Source organism: Staurois parvus, unplaced genomic scaffold, assembly GCF_062004578.1.
Source record: "Staurois parvus isolate SC_StPar_1 unplaced genomic scaffold, SC_StPar_1.0 ptg001028l, whole genome shotgun sequence".
NCBI lineage: Eukaryota > Metazoa > Chordata > Amphibia > Anura > Ranidae > Staurois > Staurois parvus.
In genome coordinates this window covers 238,862-257,630 of record NW_028318824.1, presented here as the reverse complement: position 1 = coordinate 257,630, position 18,769 = coordinate 238,862, and the positions used below count along the sequence as shown (strand labels likewise).

Genomic DNA, 18,769 nt, shown 5'->3' with positions numbered 1-18,769 from the left:
CTGTGTTGTTTATACTCAGGTCTCTCCCCTTTGGTAATCCTCAGTAATCACCAGCCAGGACCCGGTGTTCGACCGCCGGGGCTGTGAATGGTGGAGCGCATAGGGCGCACGCACACCCTCTACCCGGAAAATGCAAAATCAAGTATACATACATGATTTTGCTCACCCGTGCCACCCTGCAGCAATATTTCTGCTATAGGGTGGACGGGAAGCGGTTATCAAGCTCAATAAACATGTCTTTAACCACTAGCCTACAGGGCACATATACCCCGTTCCTGCCCAGGCCAATTTCCAACTTTCAGCGCTGTTGCACTTTGAATGACAATTGCGCGGTCACGCAACACTGTACCCATATGAAATTTTTATAATTTTTTTGTGACATGTAGAGCTTTATTTTCGTGGTATTTAATCACCTCTGAGTTTATTTTTTCTTAAACCAAAAACCACTGAAATGTTGAAAAAAAAAAAGTTTTTTTCTTAGTTTTTGTTATAAAATTTTGTAAATAAGTGATTTTTCTCCTTCACTGATGTGCGCTAATGAGGCTGCACTGATGGGCACTGATAGTCTACACTGATGTCATATGACGTCCTCCCAGAACGAGAGAACCGCCTTGCGTCCATCATATTACTATATGGCGGGTGAGGCGGTTAAAAAAAAGAAAACAGTTTATATTTTACAGCGGGCAAAATAAGTATTGAACACGTTTCTAATGCTATTGACATGAAATTTTCACCACATGTCGGTAACAACCCATGCAATCTATACATACAAAGAAACCAAAACAAATAAGTTCCGAAATTAAGTTATGTGTAATAAAATGGAATGACAAACAAACAATCTTCAAATCTTGAAGGTTCCATGGGACTCTTCTATGAACTCTGATCTTTAGTTCTTTCCATAGATTTTCTATTGTATTCAAGTCAGGTGATTGGCTGGGCCATTCTAGCATCTTTATTTTCTTTCTTCAAAACCAATTGAGAGTTTCCTTGGCTCTGTGTTTGGGATCATTGTCTTGCTGAAATGTCCACCCTTGTTTCATCATCATGGTAGATGGCAGCAGATTTTTATCAAAAATGTCTTGGTACATTTTTCTATTTATCCTTGCTTCAATGACATGAAGTTTGCCAGTACTGTATGCTGAAACACAGCCCTGCACCATGATGTTCCCACCTCCAAACCTCACTGTTGGTATGGTGTTTTTAGGGCAATGTACAGAGATATTCAAACTCCAAATATGGTGTGTATTATAGCATCCAAAGAGTTAAATTTTGGTCTCATCTGACCAGACTGTATTCTCCCAGTATTTCACAGGCTTGTCTAAAGTTTGCTGCACAACAGTTAAACAAGCTTCAGCATACTTTTTCTTCAGCAATGTCTTCTGTGGTGAACATGCATACAGGCATTACCTATTATTTTCTTAGAAACAATTGTACCTGCTAATTCTAGGTCTTTCTGAAACTCTCCACAAGTGGTTCTTAGCTCTTAGACAACTCTTCTGATAATTCTTTTCACTCCTCTGGCAGAAGTCTTGCGAGGAGCACCTGGTCGGGACCAGTTTATTGTAAAATGATGTTATTTCCATTTCCAGATTATGGCGCTAACAGTGCTCACTGGAACATTCAGAAGTTTAGAAATCCTTCTATAACCAATGCCATCAGTATGTTTTGCATAAAAAGGTTGTGAAGGTCTTGAGAGAGCTCTTTGCTTTTACCCATCATGAGATTTCTTGTGTGACACCTTGGTTATGAGACAGCTTTTTATAGGCCATCAGTTGAGACTGATATCAGCTGATATTAATTTGCACTGACGAGGGGCAGGATTGCTTTCTAATTACTGATAGGTGTCAGCTGGTGTCTTGGCTTTCCATGCCTTTTTGCACCTCCTTTTCTTCATGTGTTCAATACGCTTTCCCTGTGTCATTCCATTTTATTACATATAACTCAATTGCATGGGTTGATACTAACATGTGGTAAATATTTAATGTCTACAGCACCTTTAGAATGATATTTGCCAAGAAAAATGGTGACGTGTTCAATACTTAGTTTACCCGCTGTACATACAGCTTGCAAACAAAGTTATAAAACACTTTTTATTTGGTTTGCTATCATTTTATTCAGCAGCCTTTGATGCAGGGACTGGAAGTGGAGGCTAAACACAATGTAACAACGCAAAGAGACAGAGTTACAGAATCCCATAATCCTCTAAAGGATCAAGAAAAATGAACAAAAGCTTTATGGTTTTATTTCCTAGCAAAGCACACATTTTGGAACAGGGTTTTTTCTGAAATTAGAGATTTGTAAACTCCATCCTTTGTAGTGGTAAATCAATAGCATATCTCTTTTAGCATCAGGACCCACTTTGTAATTACATCACATGATGATGCTTGTGACAATGACTTTTTTTCCTGTGTATGTGATCCCTGCTAAGGGCAGGGTCATCTTTAGTCTTCCCTGCAAGCAAAAAGCACAGCATCTTGGTCTAATGAAAAAACAACATGGATGCTTTGTTATTTCCTCTGGTTATATAATATGCTGTATATTTCAACCCTGACAGCTGTTTTAGAATAACAACCAGGTTTTGCAAGGTAGTATAAAGCAGCACCATCAATTTAGTTATCATTACTTTGAACATCTGATACAAAACGAAACGACCTTAGATATAATCTTGTATAGAATGTCAAGTGGTTTTTATGTTGGAGTATTAATGCATTGTATATCTTATGTTTTATAGGGGTAATTCCATTTCATGGCTTTTCAATGTACGGTAAGTGAAACGTAAACTAACAGAAGCTTTACCAAGATGTGACTGCAGTCAATCTGGCCACCACACGCTTTGAATCAGCACACTTATTGTTTGTTATGGTATGGTCCACAGAACTGGAGGTTCTGGTGTTTCTTTGTTCCAGTGATGACTTTATTAAACAGTGAATGTATGATGGATTGCTCTATGTATACATCTAATCTGGTTTTATTGTAATTATGCAATTTTGCTAAATGCTTTCTTATAGAAAAAGGTCAATACAATTTTTTAAGATATAGCACCTTGTTAGATGTTCCTCGCTGCTACATTTAAAGTCTCTATGCATTTGTTTCTACGCTGGTTTGTTAGACAATACACCATGTACACAAAAAACATTCCCCGGATGCGCCACAGTCTCTAGTGCGGTCACATACAGTTGAAGACAACAAGTGATATTATGGCTGTTCCTACATAAAGAAATATAGGAAGAAACATTTAAAAGTTGATATTCTGGTCGATACAGATACCTACTGTGGTTTAGGTATCAGTGATGACTTTATTTGGGCTCCATATTTTTTCAGTTGTACTGTGGTGTGTTTTAGGTATGTTTTACTATACATCCCCATAAAAGGTACATTTTGCGTTTTTTCTGTAACACACAGTCCTATAATGCAAACATCTGAATGTACAGTAGCTTTGTAATTGAATTTTTGATGACTGCTCACGTTTACAAAAAGCTAAACAACACAAATGATTTCACAAACGAGCTGGGTGCTTAATCTTCGTAAAATATTAAATGTCAGTACATGACAAGAGAAGCTGCATATGACACAAGGGTTTAGAAACACCACAAGCAGTTTTTTACAGAAGGAAGTTCCTGCAGGTAAATGTGACATTTTCATGACAGAGTCAGTATGGAATTTTAATTATAGTTTTTTCCTGTCCAGAAAGAGCATACATAAAGCTTTGGGACCATGGTTGTTTATGCAAGGCTGAACATTCATCCTGTGCAGCTCCTGGGTGTCAGTTATCTGAGCACAGCCACTATGTACATCTATGGATCACAGCCTAGTAAAGAAAGTGACATATTGAAATAGAATCCTGTCATTTTTCCTGTCATTATTGCAGACATTTTATGTTATGTGATTTTAAGAAAATATTTTGCTGTATTGTTTATCATGATGTTATTATTTATTTGATGATGAGTTTTGGTGCAAGTATCACAGGAAGGCGCAGCATATATATTTTCTGATTTATTATCATTATTGACATAAGTGTATCTGGGAGTCTTTTATAAACAAGATTAGACAAGGTTAGACTAGACCTTTAAAAACACAAGAGACACAGCTAATATGAAGATTGTATTTGTAAATGTCCATTGATGAGTAGCTGTTGGTTTAGAAATGTATTTGACTGACTATGACACTGCCTTATAGGTGGCCATCAGGATTGTGCACCATGCACCAAATGGCTGACATGCTTGCACATCTCAGAATCTAACTGCATTTCTTTTTTAAAAGGTCACAGATTCCCATAACCAGAGGCATCAGTTATTTGCATCTGCTGTGACGGAGCAGCTGGGGAGTGCAGTGATGTTTTATATAAATGGGTTGGGGGTGGACTAGTAGGGAACTTTGTCACTTTTCACCAAATGAACATGTAAGGACAGAAGTTAAGAATCAGCCATGTTGTCCAAGAAATGGGCTATTCTCATTATTCTCATATATTTCTAACTTCTGTGTTTTCAGTTGCCCCTTTATGTTTCCTGTATCCTGAGCCCGCCAGACTATATCAAGTGTTTCGGGAGATGTATGTGCGCTTCTTCTTTCGACTCCACTCCATCTCTTCACACATATCTGTGAGTTACTATCAAGCTACGTTGAGCACTAGGACATCGAGCAGTGTGTAAAGCTATAGGGTGGATAATAAGTACTGATAGGATTATTTTGTTATAGAACAAGCAGTAGAGCATAGACTAATGGTCATTTAAAGCCCAATCCTTCCTAATGTCCCCCTAATGGCCCAGATGCCTATATACACTATATTGCTAAAAGTATTGGGACACCCCTCCAAATCATTGGATTCAGGTGTTCCAATCACCTCCACGGCCACAGGTGTATACAATCAAGCACCTAGGCATGCAGACTGCTTCTACAAACATTCGTGAAAGAGTCGGTCGCTCTCATGAGCTTAGTGAATTCAAGTGTGGTGCTGTGCTAGGTTGCCGCTTTTGCAAAAAGTCCATCCATGAAATTTCCTTGCTACTAAATATTCCACGGTCAATTGTTAGTGGTATTATAACAAATTGGAAGCAACTGGGAACAGCAGCAACTCAGCCACAAAGTGGTAGGCCACGTAAAATGACAGAGAAGGATCAGCGCATGCTGAAGTGTGCAGAAGTCACCAACTGTCTGCAGAGTCAATAGCTAAAGACTTCCAAACTTCATTTGGCTTTCAGACTAGCACAACAACACTGTGTAGAGAGCTTTATGGAATGGGTGTCCATGGCTGGGCAGCTGCATCCAAGCCTTACATCACCAAGTGCAATGCAAAGCATCAGATGCAGTGGTGTTAGCACGCCACCACTGGACTCTAGAGCAGTGAAGATGTGTTCTCTGGAGTGACGAATCACGCTTCTCTGTCTGGCAACCCAATGGATGTGTCTAGGTTTGGCAGTTGCCGGGAGAACAGTACTTGCCTGATTCCATTGTGCCAAGTGTAAAGTTTGGTGGAGGGAGGATTATGGTGTGGGGTTGTTTTTTCAGAGGTTTAACTTGGCCCCTTAGATCCAATGAAGGGAACTCTTAAGGTGTCAGCATACTAAGACACTTTGGACAATGTCATGCTCCCAACCTTCTGGGAACAGTTTGGGGATGGCCTCTTCTTGTTCTATGACTGCGCACCAGTGTATAAAGCAAGGTCCTTAACGACATGGATGAGCGAGTTTGGGGTGGAGGAACTTGACTGGCATGCACAGAGTCCTGACCTCAACCCACTAGAACGCCTTTGGGATGAATTAAACTGGAGACTGCGAGCCAGGCCTTCTCGTTCGACACCAATGCCTGACCTCACAAATGCACTTCTGAAAGAATGGTCAAACATTCCCATAGACACACTCCTAAACCTTGTGGACAGCCTTCCCAGAAGAGTTGAAGCTGTTATAGTTGCAAAGGGTGGGCCAACTCAATATTGAACCCTACAAACCAAGGCTGGGATGCCATTAAAGTTCATGTGTGTGTAAAGGCAGGCGTCTTGATAAGTTAGGCAATATAGTGTATGAAAATATGAATGACTCTGAGGCTGTGAGGTTATTGGTAATGGAGCTAAATGCAAACAGCAGCACAGCATTGGAATAGCATCAGGCTGACTTTCACTGAAGTCAGCCTCACTTGAATAAATGAAGCCAAGGCTTTTTATACCCAATCTGGAAGGACATTGAGAAGGAACAAGCTGTGCCCACACCACAGAAGTTATATACTTACAGCCAACTATCAAGAAGTGCAGCAGGAATGACAACAGCTATTTATTTAATTATAGCCAACAGTAATATGTCTGTCCTTACAGAAGAGACAAAAAAAAATACTTCCAAAACTAAAAACTGATTGTTCCATTCTGGCTATACCTTGGTATAATCCACCAGCCTTTTTTATATCTAAGCAATCTAATGGTGACCTAACACATTTATTTATTATTTATTTATTTCAGGTATTTATATAGCGCCATCAATTTACGCAGCGCTTTACACATATATATTGTACATTCACATCAGTCCCTAACCCTCAAGGAGTGTACAATCTGAGGTCCCTAACTTACATTCATACATACACATATTAGGGCAATTTAGACAGGATCCAATTAACCTACCAGCATGTCTTTGGAGTGTTGGAAGAAACCGGAGTACCCGGAGGAAACATACGCAGGCACAGGGAGAACATGCAAACTCCAGGCAGGTGGTGCCGTTGGTGGGATTCGAACCAACGACCCTAGTACTGCCAGGCGGAAGTGCTAACCATTTAGCCACTGTGCTGCCACATATTAAAGTGATTGTAAGTAAACTGTAAATGATTGCACAGTCAAACATTTTTTTTTTAAATAACAAACCTGGTATACTTACCTGCTCTGTGCAGTGGAATTGCATTGAGCAGCCCCAATCCTCATTACCCCGCTCCTGGTTATGGGATTTAAGTGACAGCAGAGGGAGCCAGTGACTTCTGCTTCTCTCTGCCAAGCCCGTGAGACAGGGGGAGGGACTGCAGACGGGCACAGAGCAAGATCAAGTACGGGGGGCTGAGGTGGTGATATTGTTATCTAAACATTTTTTACCTTTTCATTTTCAAGTATGCACTGATTTCATTTTATATGCCCTTTATTATATTAGAATGTTCTGAATCAAAACTAATAAACTATTTGTCAAAAAGAAATGTAGGGCCATTTTCCACTACATGTTGCTTTAATTCAACATGTTTTGTTGCGTTAGGGCAGTCCAGTCACTTTGAATGGGCTGGCAGCAAAACTCAACACACAAAAAAAATACCTAACACATTTTTGGCAGCACAACACAATGCAAACCTGTTGTTGTGCCTTGCTGTATGATGGAGATGCAAATCGTATCATGTGGTAAAATCTATGTTTTACTGCAGGTTACCACAATGCATCAGTGATGCTTATTGAGCTCCAGATAAGCTGCTTCCTGACCGCCCTATAGCAGAGCTGCTGCTACAGGGTGGCAGGGCTGCGCAAAATCATTGTGTGTGTGTGTGTGTATATATATATATATATATATATATATATATATGATTATGTATTTCTGGGTAGGGGGTGGGTGGGTGCCCTACCTGCGATGCCATTGGCGGCTACAGCTATCGATTTCCGGGTCCCAGCCAGAGATTCCCCAACGGCATCTGGTGATTGCCAAGGAATACTGACAGGGGAGAGGTCTGTATGTAAACAATACAGATGTCTCCCCTGTCAGCTCCAGCACACTGCTTTGTATTGCTCTGCCTTGCAGAGTACACAGTAAAACACACACAGCACGCAGTAAAACACACACAGCACACAGTTAACCCTTTGCTCACCCCAGATGTTAAAGCCTTCCTGCTCAGTGTCATTAGTACAGTGTCAGTGCTTTTTATTATCACTGATTAGTGTATTAGTTTCACTGGGAATGTCAGCGACAGTTCCCCACCCCCCAGTATCAGAATGCTCGCCGCAATCCCACAGTCCCGCTGCCATCACCGCCATTACTAGTATAAAAAAATTCCAGTATATATACCGCCATTTGTAGACGCTATAACTCACGTAAACCAGTAAATTTACACATATTGGGATTTATTTTAGCAAAAACATTATGATGAAATTTAATTTTTTTTTTGACTGGATATGTTTTATATCAAAAAGTCAAAAATATATATTTTTTTTGTCCCTTTTTTTTTTTTTTTTTTTTTAAATTTAAAATGTAGAGGCGTTCAAATACCACTGAAAGAAAGCTCCTTTTGTGGGAAAAATAGGACATACATTTCATTTGGATGCAGCGTTGCATGACTGCGCAATTGCCAGTTAAAGTAACGCAGGGCTCTATTGCAAAATATGGCCTGGTCACGAAGGGGGATAAATCCTGTGGAGGGCAAGTGGTTAGTCTTAGATGGAAATTGTCAGTAAATTCAAGGCTAGTCTTCTGTGAGTATCACGATTAATATGGTTGGTTAAGGGCTTCATACTTCCCTTTGTCCTTTTTTTTTTTTTTTCTTGTGTCACCAGGGGAATAGTTTTTATGTTTTATCAAACTAATAATTACAGCTTGATAGGAATAGAGAAGTATTTTCCTTTTATTTTAACATGTAGTTAAGCATAGAGCACCATTATTAAATAAAATATTGTGCTCTGTATAACAGTTTTACAAACTCCACTTGTCAATACATATTCACTATGAAGTCACACATACCTATGAAAAGTGATCAAATCAGTAAAAAACAAATAGTGACATATAGTCCATACAAAAACACAGTAAAGTTTGCATGGATATAAAGCTCCACAACCATTAGTGAAGTCGTGTTCCAATACTGTAAATATAATATTGAGGCCGTGAATTCTATTTTCCTGATTTTTGGCCAACGTGTGCACCATCACCGAGTGAATAAATGGAGGCTTACCAGAAGCAGACACCCCTTAATTATAGGGGGTCTCAACCAGCATTGCAATATAGGGTGTCATCCAATTCTCCATGCCATGCCCAGATCAAGAATCTCCCAAGCTTCACAAACCAAAATGTGAACTCCAATACAATGTCAAATGGTATCATGAAAGAAAAAACATGCCTCTCATAGTGCAATAAGTTTGACTTCCTTTATTTGTGCAAATAAAAATCCTACTTACAACCAGTAGGGTACTGAAAAGCATTAAAAAAAAACACTTCCAAGATGGTCGACAGCACGATAACATCAGAGGGAGGCTCCGCCTGACCCGTTTCGTCATCAAAAGACATCTTCCAGGGGCTAGGTTTTTCATAGTGAATAAGTATTGACAAGTGGAGTTTGTAAAACTGTTATACAGAGCACAATATTTTATTTAACAAAGTTTATGTGAAGAGAGGATATCCTCTTTAATATTTGCAGCTTTGTACGTTAGAGGCACTGGGAATTTGCGCAGTTTGATCTGTTTACATAGAGTATCAGTAGGCAGGCTTTCCTTGAAGTGTTATACAGTACTTTGTGTTTTTCCATTCTATGTTCCACAGTACAAAGATAACCTTATTCCTGTATGTTTTCTAGGGAATAATGTCTCTGTGTCTTCTGTTTGAGAGTCTTCTTCAGACACATCTCCCACAGCTTTTCTATCATCTCCGAGAGATTGGCGCACAACCGTAGGTTTTTGGGATTTTTTTTTCTGGAAGGGGAAGGGGTGCCTATCTACAGTGTGTTATCCTTATGACAGTCAATGTATTATGGTGTGAAAATCTACAGCTATAAGGCCTCTTTCACACCTAACATACAACCAAGGGGGCTGCACAAATGCTGTGACACAATGCAAAGAATCGTGGCAAATTTATTTCAGCTTGTCGAGTTTCCAAGGCAGTACAGCTTATCAATATCGCCCATTCAAGTGAAAGGAGCCTTGCTGCAAACGCAAGGTAAATGCTTAGTTTATGGTTGCAGCATGTTAGTTTTATTCAAAATTGTGTTTGCATAAAAATAAAAGCAGGCATGCAAGAAGGCAGGATACCCTCCTGAACATCTGGGTGCCATTGCCTAGCTGCTCTCTGAAAAGTGATTAACCGCAGATTGCTTGTCAGAGACTGCTGCAGTGTGATCTTAGCCAAAGAAGTGCCTCAGTTTCTTACTTTGGTTTAATCACTGAGAAAGTAACATATCCCTTAGTATATGAGGCATACAAATCAGAGTGTCTTTAGTGCAAAAATGGTGTTTCCCAGGTAAGCTAGATGTTTAGCCATTGGTGATTTATTTTTTAGGGTGATAAGCACCATTATTTAATGGTCATCAATCAGACTCATAAGCTGAATGAAATGCTCTCTGGCCTATAAACAGATTGTAGAAATGAACCCATTGAATTGGAAGATTGTGCAGGAAAGGGGGGTACATTTCAGAACCTGGAGCTATGAGCATGGCAAAGTTTTCAGCAACTTATGCTATTTAGTAAGTTTAATTCTTTTAGCTGCAAAAATGTTTTAGATTAATTATTATGCAGCAATTGAAGCAGGTTTAAGAGCTAACTCTGACAGACCTGAAAATTCTCCCTTGTAGTGGGGTTGTGCTCACAATGCAAGGATTCATTTACCTAACCCCTCTCTCCGCTGTGCTGCTAGACTGGTCCCCTCCTGTGTGCAACGTCCTCTTCCCTATGCTCCAGCCGTCTGAGGTCTTGACGTCATCTTGACCGATGCAGGGTCCATAGCCTTACATTGGACATTGTGGCACAGAGGGACCATCCACCACTGGAGCATAAGGGGAGTACTGCCTGCCAGGGAAAAGGAAGATCAAGTAAGTGAAAGTGCTTTTACACTTCCCTAGAATGCACAAGCAATGAACCCTTGGCGTGGAGCAGCCCCTCTGCAAGGGAGAATTTTCCAGTTTTCTGGGAAATTTTCCCGGAGTTGGGATTTAAATATTGTTCTTCTTGAGGCTGTTAGCAGACCTCCTTTTTTTTTTCATTTGTTTGCTGTTTCAGTTTACGCATCTCGTTCAAGTGGATGGTTCGAGCGTTTTCTGGCTATTTGGCTACTGATCAGCTGCTGCTATTGTGGGACAGAATCCTTGGCTATAATTCCTTGGAAATTCTTGCTGGTAGGATTATCTCTGGTTTATATTATTTACTATTTGTAATATTAATGTTTGTTAACTAAATCCAGAGCAAGCCACATATTGCTCTGTTGCTAATATAAATATTATGTAAACAGGGAAAGCTTGACTCCAGGTTCAGCAAATCTCTTGTGCTTTATCTAAATAAAAGAAGAATTGAAGAACAAGACAAGAAATTGTATTCTGTATAAAATATGAAGGAAGATGTTGAAGCGTGTGATGGGAAGCATGGTGGTTCAGCAGTCTTTGGGCACCTGTGTCCTGTTTTTCGTTTTAATGGCAAGCTGTGAGCAAGTGTGTGAGTCTGTTTTCTCCATAGGCTGTAGTCTACACAATTCACAGTGAATGGCCGATTAAAATACAACTGAAGGCAAAACATTTTTAAAAATTTTTAGATAGGTTAAAGCGGTTCTCCAGTCTCCTCTGAAAACAACAAAAGTCAGCAGTTTAAAAAACAGCCACTCACCTGTCCCATGATCCAGTGTCTTCATCTCAGCCGGGTTCACCAGCTGTCCTTTTTCCACGGGGCCAGCAATGTAAGTGTGGGCACCCAGCTGTGACAGCTTGTGGCTTCACACCCGGGTGCCCACTGGTCATGCGCAAGCAGCACTGCGCGTTGTGAATGGTCCTGCAGTCTTCTGGGACCTCTCATGTATCCCAGAAGACTGCAGGGATGGGGGAGGGGAGGAGAACTTCCACTCACCTAGGTGGTGCGGAAGGAGAGTATACGCGCTCAAATGCCCGACCACCCCCCCCTTTCCACAAGGGTGAAAGTGCCAATTCTTCACGGGGAGCTGGGGACCAGTCCTTAAAGTGGAACTTCCCCTTTTCCCCTTTTGGGTGGAGTTCTGCTTTAAGGAATAGTTATAACAACTGTCATGTTTTTATCCCATTTGTATCCCCTTGGAGCAATTTTTCTTCACTTTCTGTCCCATAGCTACAACATAAAGTGAGGGAAATTCCTAGTAGTCACCAGGGTCACCAGAATTAGTGCCCCCTTTGGAAGATTTCTTCTGTATTCCTTTTCTGGTGACCATGAAAAATGTTGACTTTTGTTGATAATGGTCACCAGGACAAATAGAGATTATAAGGCAGCCCGTAGATGATTCAACCAGCAATTTGAATGAATAAAACTAACCCGATTCCCTCATCCATACATTCGAGGTGGATGGAAGAATCCTCCCTCTGTATTTTGACAGTGGGGAGACTTTTCCGCCATCGTAGTACACTGATCAGCTCCTCTGGTTGATTGAGCAGAATTTTTCCAACAGGGCGGTTGTACAGAAGTCGATCAGTAGATTGACTTTGGTACAACCACCCTGCCAATACATGTATCAAACTCTACCGGTCCCTTCTGAACCAGCCAAATATCGATCCAGGCTTAAATCTCCCTGATGGGGACACAAACAGCAATAAAAACCTGACAGGTTTCCTAATCCCTCTCCACTTTACTTTAAACTAAGAAACAAATTAGCCTTCATATATACTTAGTGGATTTTTGTTTAAAGGATAAGTTTACCAAAAGCTAATATATCTCTTCAGGGTAGATTGCTGAACTGCCCACCAGCTTTTTTTTTTTATACTTTCAGCTCCTCAGACAACAAAATGCATTCACTTTAGCGTCCAGTTCATCTCACCTGTAAATCCAATATGCAGGGGCCTTATCCTGATGGATTTTTTTACTTACTATAATGAACACTGCAAAGGAGTAAGACTTTGTTATGGGGTCAGTTTGGCAGGGAATGCTTGAGTAGCCCATTGATATCCACCCTTTACTGAAGTACGAATTTTAGGTATACTTACAGCCAGTTAGAATGTCTCTATATGTATAAGGCATTATTCACACTGGCATTGTCAATCCTGCGTGTATATGCTTTCTGAGGACATTTCTGAATGCAAGTACATGAATGTAATATAATTTTTCAGTAGTTGCAATCACACTGAGCAATTACCTTCATTTAGATGTGGTCAGTTTAGCTGCATTTAGAGAAAATAGAATTCTGGAACTTATTAGAAATGCTAAACACAGCAAAACACATGTAAATGTGGCTAATCCTGTTTTAAAGCAGGGACATCTAAACACACGGAAATGTGATCTGGGAGGCATAAAAGTTGTTTATACTTCCCAGACCACTTTTTCTGCATTTTAGATTTGATATCAGCCCAAGTGTGAGTGTACACATGTCCTAAACATGTTTGATGCATAGAAGGGAAGTTACTAAGACTGGAGAAGGAATAATCTGGAGCAGCTGTTTATGACAACCAATCAGTTTCTAGTTTCATTTGCAAAGCCTTTGGCCCCTTTTACATGGGCAGTTTGCATTCCAATCAGCAGGGGATCCACTCTCAAAGCAGAGTGAAACGGATGACAGGTCCGTATCCGCTCAGTTTATGCAGAACGTACATGGACAGACCCCGATCTGCTCTATGGGTGTCCAGGGGTAAATGGAGTCTGCTGTTCTTTTTTCACCTAGCTACCTCCGATCTGGTTCTCCAAAATAGAAGAGAACGCAGTTCTTCTCCATTTTTTTTAGCCGGCCTGATCAGACCTGGAGGTAGATGGGTGAAACGAACACAAGTCCATTGACATCCACCAGTCTATAAAAAAACATGTACCATCCAGTCAGGTATGTTTGGATTGCCCCTATGAAAGGACCCTTTATGAATAAGCTGAAATTGGAAGTGCAGGCAAATGCATGGAGTTTGGGATCTGTGTTTGGGATGTTGTTAGGATTATATTGACACTGGCAGCAGATCGTACACACAGTGCGCTTTGAACACAATGTGGGAAATGCACAGGGAACATGGGTTTCCTTCACCACTTTCTGGTGTGAATAAACCCTAAATGTATTTTGATTGCATTTTGTGTAAGTGTAATGGCTTTTACCTGCCATGGCTAAGGTTTCCATCAAGTTTGGGAAGCTGAGACTTCTTCACGTTCCTCGCCGTGTGGGGTGCTGTCTAATCTGTCTCAGTAGTAGAACCATTAGGAGTCAAGCAATAGCAGCAAACGGCACAGGAACGGGAATCTTGTATGAGACGGTGATAGTCAGGTTCCCTTTATGCTAAAAGCTCTAATTTTCTTAACATATGTGAGACGCCATTTAATTAAAAATAGTATAGTATCAGTCTGCTTTATTAAAGTTTGGAAAAGGTCCTTACATATCCCATTCACGTATAAGTTTGCTAATTGGCAGAGTAAGTCATGCGTGTGGTGTCAGCTGGAGGACACGTATGAATGATCACCCCAGATGGTAGCTGGTGTCTGCTGGCCGGCATTTTATCAGCAGGCTGCCTTCTCAGAGTGTACTACAAACCTTGCGTGTTTCTGAAGCCACTTTCTCCCTTCCATTTCCTCTATTGCTGGATTCCGCAGCTGTTTACTCATGTATTCTGCATTCCACCGATCCACACATTAGTCTGTTTTGTGATTTCTATGATTAGAATCCATAAAACAAGGTATTTTAACAATCTTCATCCAGGGCACATAATAGTATACAAGAGTAGTTAACATGATATAATCTCTTATGTAATTTGTCAGCCCATAAATTCTACAAAGTCCATAAGGTGTAGCAGTAACAGCAGTTCCTGTAGATCCTCAGCGATGATTCAGCTGATACAAAGAGAGTAAAAGCGAACAGGGCACAGGAAAATATTAAAAAAACTGATACATTTAGACCCTATTCACACTTGCGAATGGGGCCTTAGCTTTAAAATGCGAAAGACCCAGTGGAAGTTCTCGATGATTAGCTGGGGGTGGAAGCATTAAAAGCAATAGGAGGCTGACAGCTACTGCAACTAATTGCGGCTGCTCGCATGTAAAAGTCATGAATCGATTACCTGTGAATAATCAGCCCTGAATGCAGTCTGTATCCAGGGTTGATCACTCGCAGGTAATCACTTGATACTATTTTAAAGTATCGGTCTATGTAGCCGTCAGGGTTGCTTGCTAAGAATTTTTTTTTTCAAAGATTTGATATATTTATGCTGAGTATTGTGCATTTACTCAGTCATACATTAATAAAATATTTTAACAAGTGTTACTAAAAAAAATATATATCTCCTAATCCTTTTCAGTACTTAAGGATGTGGTTCTCAAATGATGGAAAGATAGTTTCTGAAATGTACCAATCTTTGGTCATATAGAGAATTTAAAGCAGATCTTCATCCTCCAAAACGTTATCCCTCCACTCCACCCCTCCTCTGTTCCACTATGTGAATAGTAAGCTTTTAGGCCCCGCTTCCCCTTGCATCTCAATCACCTAGGCCAGCGGTGGCGAACCTATGGCATGCATGCCGCAGTATGCATGCAGAGCCCTCTCTGTTGGCATGTGAGCCAAGTTGCCCCAGCAGCCGGGCATCAGATAACAGCACACATAGGGGCCATGCGCATGCTCGGATAGGAGTAGCGGCGCCAGGCGATGACGTTATGAGCCTCGTCTCATTAGCCGCAACTCTTCTGAGCTTTCGCATGGGCAGTCAGTGCGCTGCCAAGGATATATATATTGGACTGGCTGTGAGTTGTAATACATTCAATTTTATTAACACAAGATTTTAGCTTGTGCTGGTGGTCAGTGGAACTTTGCCCCCTTGTGCTGGTGGTCAGTGGAACTTTACCCCCTTGTACTGGAGGTCAGTGGAACTTTGCCCCCTTGTACTGGTGGTCAGTGGAACTTTGCTTCCTAGTGCTGGTGGTCAGTGGAACTTTGCCCCCTTGTGATAGTGGTGAATGGAACTTTGCCCCCTTGTGCTGGTGGTCAGTGGAAATATGCCCCCTTGTGCTGGTGGTCAGTGGAACTTTGCCCCCTTGTGCTGGTGGTCAGTGGAACTTTGCCCCCTTGTCAGTGGTGTATTTAGGTTTCGTGCTGCCCTAGGCAACACAAAAATTGGCTCCTGTACCCCCAATGGAGAGAGACCCTAACACCGACAAACACCCCCCTCCCCCACGAAGAATGCCTGACATTGACCAACACCACCCCATCCCCCCCACCTGAGAAAAGAGCCTTCCACTAGCACCGCCCCCCATACACTAGCAATCCCCCCCCCATACCCTGGCAAGAGAGAAGACACTCACCTTCACAGCTCCAGACATCGCCGGGAACAAGAGTCAGGCTCTGCATATACCATCAAGCAGCCCACAGCCTCTCTCAGATCCCACCTGGTCCCCATGCTGTGTGTGTCTCTTCTTCCATCCCTTCTTTAGGAGGGCGGAGCTGCCCCCCTGAAAAATTCTGCTGCCCCCTTGAAAGATGCTGCCCTTGGCAAATTCCTTGTTTGCCTTGTTGTAAATACACCCCTGCCCCTTGTGCTGGTGGTCAGTGGGTTGTTTTTTCTACACTAAAACCTCAGTATTTAATTGCAGTGTTGGCACTTTGCAATAAATAAGTGGGTTTGGGTTGCAGATCGTTGCACTCTGTCTCTAAAAGGTTTGCCATCACTGACCTAGGCAAATGATGTTCACCGTCCTCCCTTTGTGCATCACATATCCCAGGAGGCATAGCCTTTTATTCAGGAAAGGAGGAGGGGGCAGGCCTATTGACTCATCTTTGGTAGGCATGCCAGATAAACCTGAAACAGCCGGAAGCCTAATGATGACTTCACAGGAAAACATGGCTGTGCGGGACCGAGCACTGCCAGAAGAGAAGAGGATCTCAACTGGACAACGCCGGATCCGCTGGATGGGTCAGTATCTGAAATGTGCTGAACTCACCACCAGGTAAGCAGCTTTTTCTTTTTAAATATGAAGGGGGGGAGTAAAAATCCGCTTTAAAGTGTATGTAAACCCTTATTCTTATTTGCTCCCTTTTGGCCTATTGAATAAACCACTGAAAGTTCGATAAGTACAAAATATACCTATTGATCCTGCCAGAAATGTATCATTCCTATGACTCCCTGTGCTCTCTGCCTGCTAATATTGCTCCCAGATATTTATGTGGACTACAGAACACCTTCACTCAAGGTATGGGGTTATGAAAAAGAGTGGTGTGTCCTAACACACTTTCTGTCTCGGTGGGACAACACTGCTCCAACATAGATACAATAAAGTGGCTGAGGGTTATAACCCTAGAACAGGAAGTGTGTTACTGGCAGGATCAACAAGTAAAAGAGAGAGAGAAAAGATACCCAAAAAACGAATCCAGGCACCCATCTAAATTACAGTCTTGATCTAGCTCTTAGGCTACTTTCACACTGACAAGTTTTTGAAGCATTTTTGTGTTACAAAAAGCACCTGAAAAGCTCAAGAAAAATGCTTCCCTATGTATGTAAATGTATATCTATGTATGTTTTCACACTGAGGCGTTGCACTTGCGGTGCGGTGTAAAAATTCGGGCATGTTTGGTGAGCTAAAAAAAGATGCCCCAAAAACACCTCTTCCCATTGAAATCAATGGAAAACACCTGAAAAGCGCCTCAAAAACGCCTCTGAGAAGCTTTTTTGGTGCAGTTAAGTCACGCGTCCTTTAAAAGACGCTCAGAAAATGGCAATAGCGCTGTAAAAATGCTTATGCGTTTTTGCAGCAGATCACTGTGAACGTAGCCTTCGGTTTAAGTATGCTTTAATGCTATACCAATTAAAGAGAATTCCACCAAACACTGAAGATTCACTATGGGGTGGTTTACAGTGTCACAACAGATTATTGCTAAGTCCTCATGCACACTGGACGTTTTTACAGCGGCTGTTTTTGGCTTTTGACAGTTTTTTTCTACAGCCAGTAAACCCCCCAGCATGTTATCCTATGTGTCCATGCACACATAGACTGTAATCAATGTTTTTTGGCTGGAAAAAATACCCAGGACTAGTGGGTTTCTAGAGGAGTTTTTTAGCTGTAAAAACACTCTAACGCTGAAAAACGTGGTAAAATGCTGCAAACATGGACTTTTTTTACCAGGAAAAAAATTTTTGGGGTTAGAAAAACGCTACAAAAAAGCTGAAAAGCTGTTATTAACGTGACTTTACAGAGCTAACGTTACCAGCGTTATCAAAACGTCCCGTGTGCATGGAGCCTAAGGGCTCGTTCACACTTGACTGTTTTACCAACGCTTGCCAAACGCCCCTATAGCATTTGACAAGCGTTGGTACGGCGTTTGCGGAGCGTTTTTTAACGCTCAGCAAATGCCGCATGCGTGGTTTAGCAGCGGTTGCTAGGCGTTTGCCGAGCGTTAAATACGCCCCACAAACATCTATAATGCAGTTTGAATGGTGTTACTGCTCCGCAAATGCCCCGCAAACACCCCGCAACCATGTCGCAAACGCCAGCCGGGCGTTTGCGGAGCAACACCATAGACTAGAATAGGAGGCTTCAACGCCTCCTGACTCAACCAGAGGCATTTTGCCGCGACGCAAACGCTCCCGTTAGAACAGCACCATGTGCTGTAATGTGCAGAATTGGCAGAGGCATTTGGGAAGCAGTAAAAACGCTTCCCAAACGCCTTTCTGCCGCCTGCACACAACACTAGTGTGAACGTAGCCTAATAGTGGTTGTTTTTAACAGTAGAAGGTAGAAGAGACAACCTCACCCTCTGGTTTTCTTCCGTAATGTAACGAGAGTTCGGGATTGTCACTCAAGCATTCCTCTTGAATTAGTAATTTGACTAAATGGCAGCAGCTGAGAGGATGAAGTAGGATTTTCACTACCAGCTGATCTGTTGTGAACACCAACCATGGTAAGTATGTCATTTATTCCTTATCTTGATATTGCACATAGTTTTACTATTGA

At 41.5% G+C, this 18,769-nt stretch overlaps 1 protein-coding gene across 3 annotated transcripts in view; it reads left to right on the top strand.

Annotated features, from left to right (window-relative positions):
• The window catches only part of TBC1D19 (TBC1 domain family member 19), a 222,241-nt gene that overhangs the window by 189,905 nt on the left and 13,567 nt on the right, over positions 1 to 18,769 (top strand). For all 3 annotated transcript variants that reach the window (XM_089657792.1, XM_089657793.1, XM_089657791.1), the window contains 4 exons: positions 2,732 to 2,764; positions 4,489 to 4,598; positions 9,508 to 9,599; positions 10,922 to 11,037. In XM_089657792.1, coding sequence (XP_089513918.1) covers positions 2,732 to 2,764; positions 4,489 to 4,598; positions 9,508 to 9,599; positions 10,922 to 11,037 — 351 coding nt within the window. The remainder of the gene's footprint in view (positions 1 to 2,731; positions 2,765 to 4,488; positions 4,599 to 9,507; positions 9,600 to 10,921; positions 11,038 to 18,769) is intronic.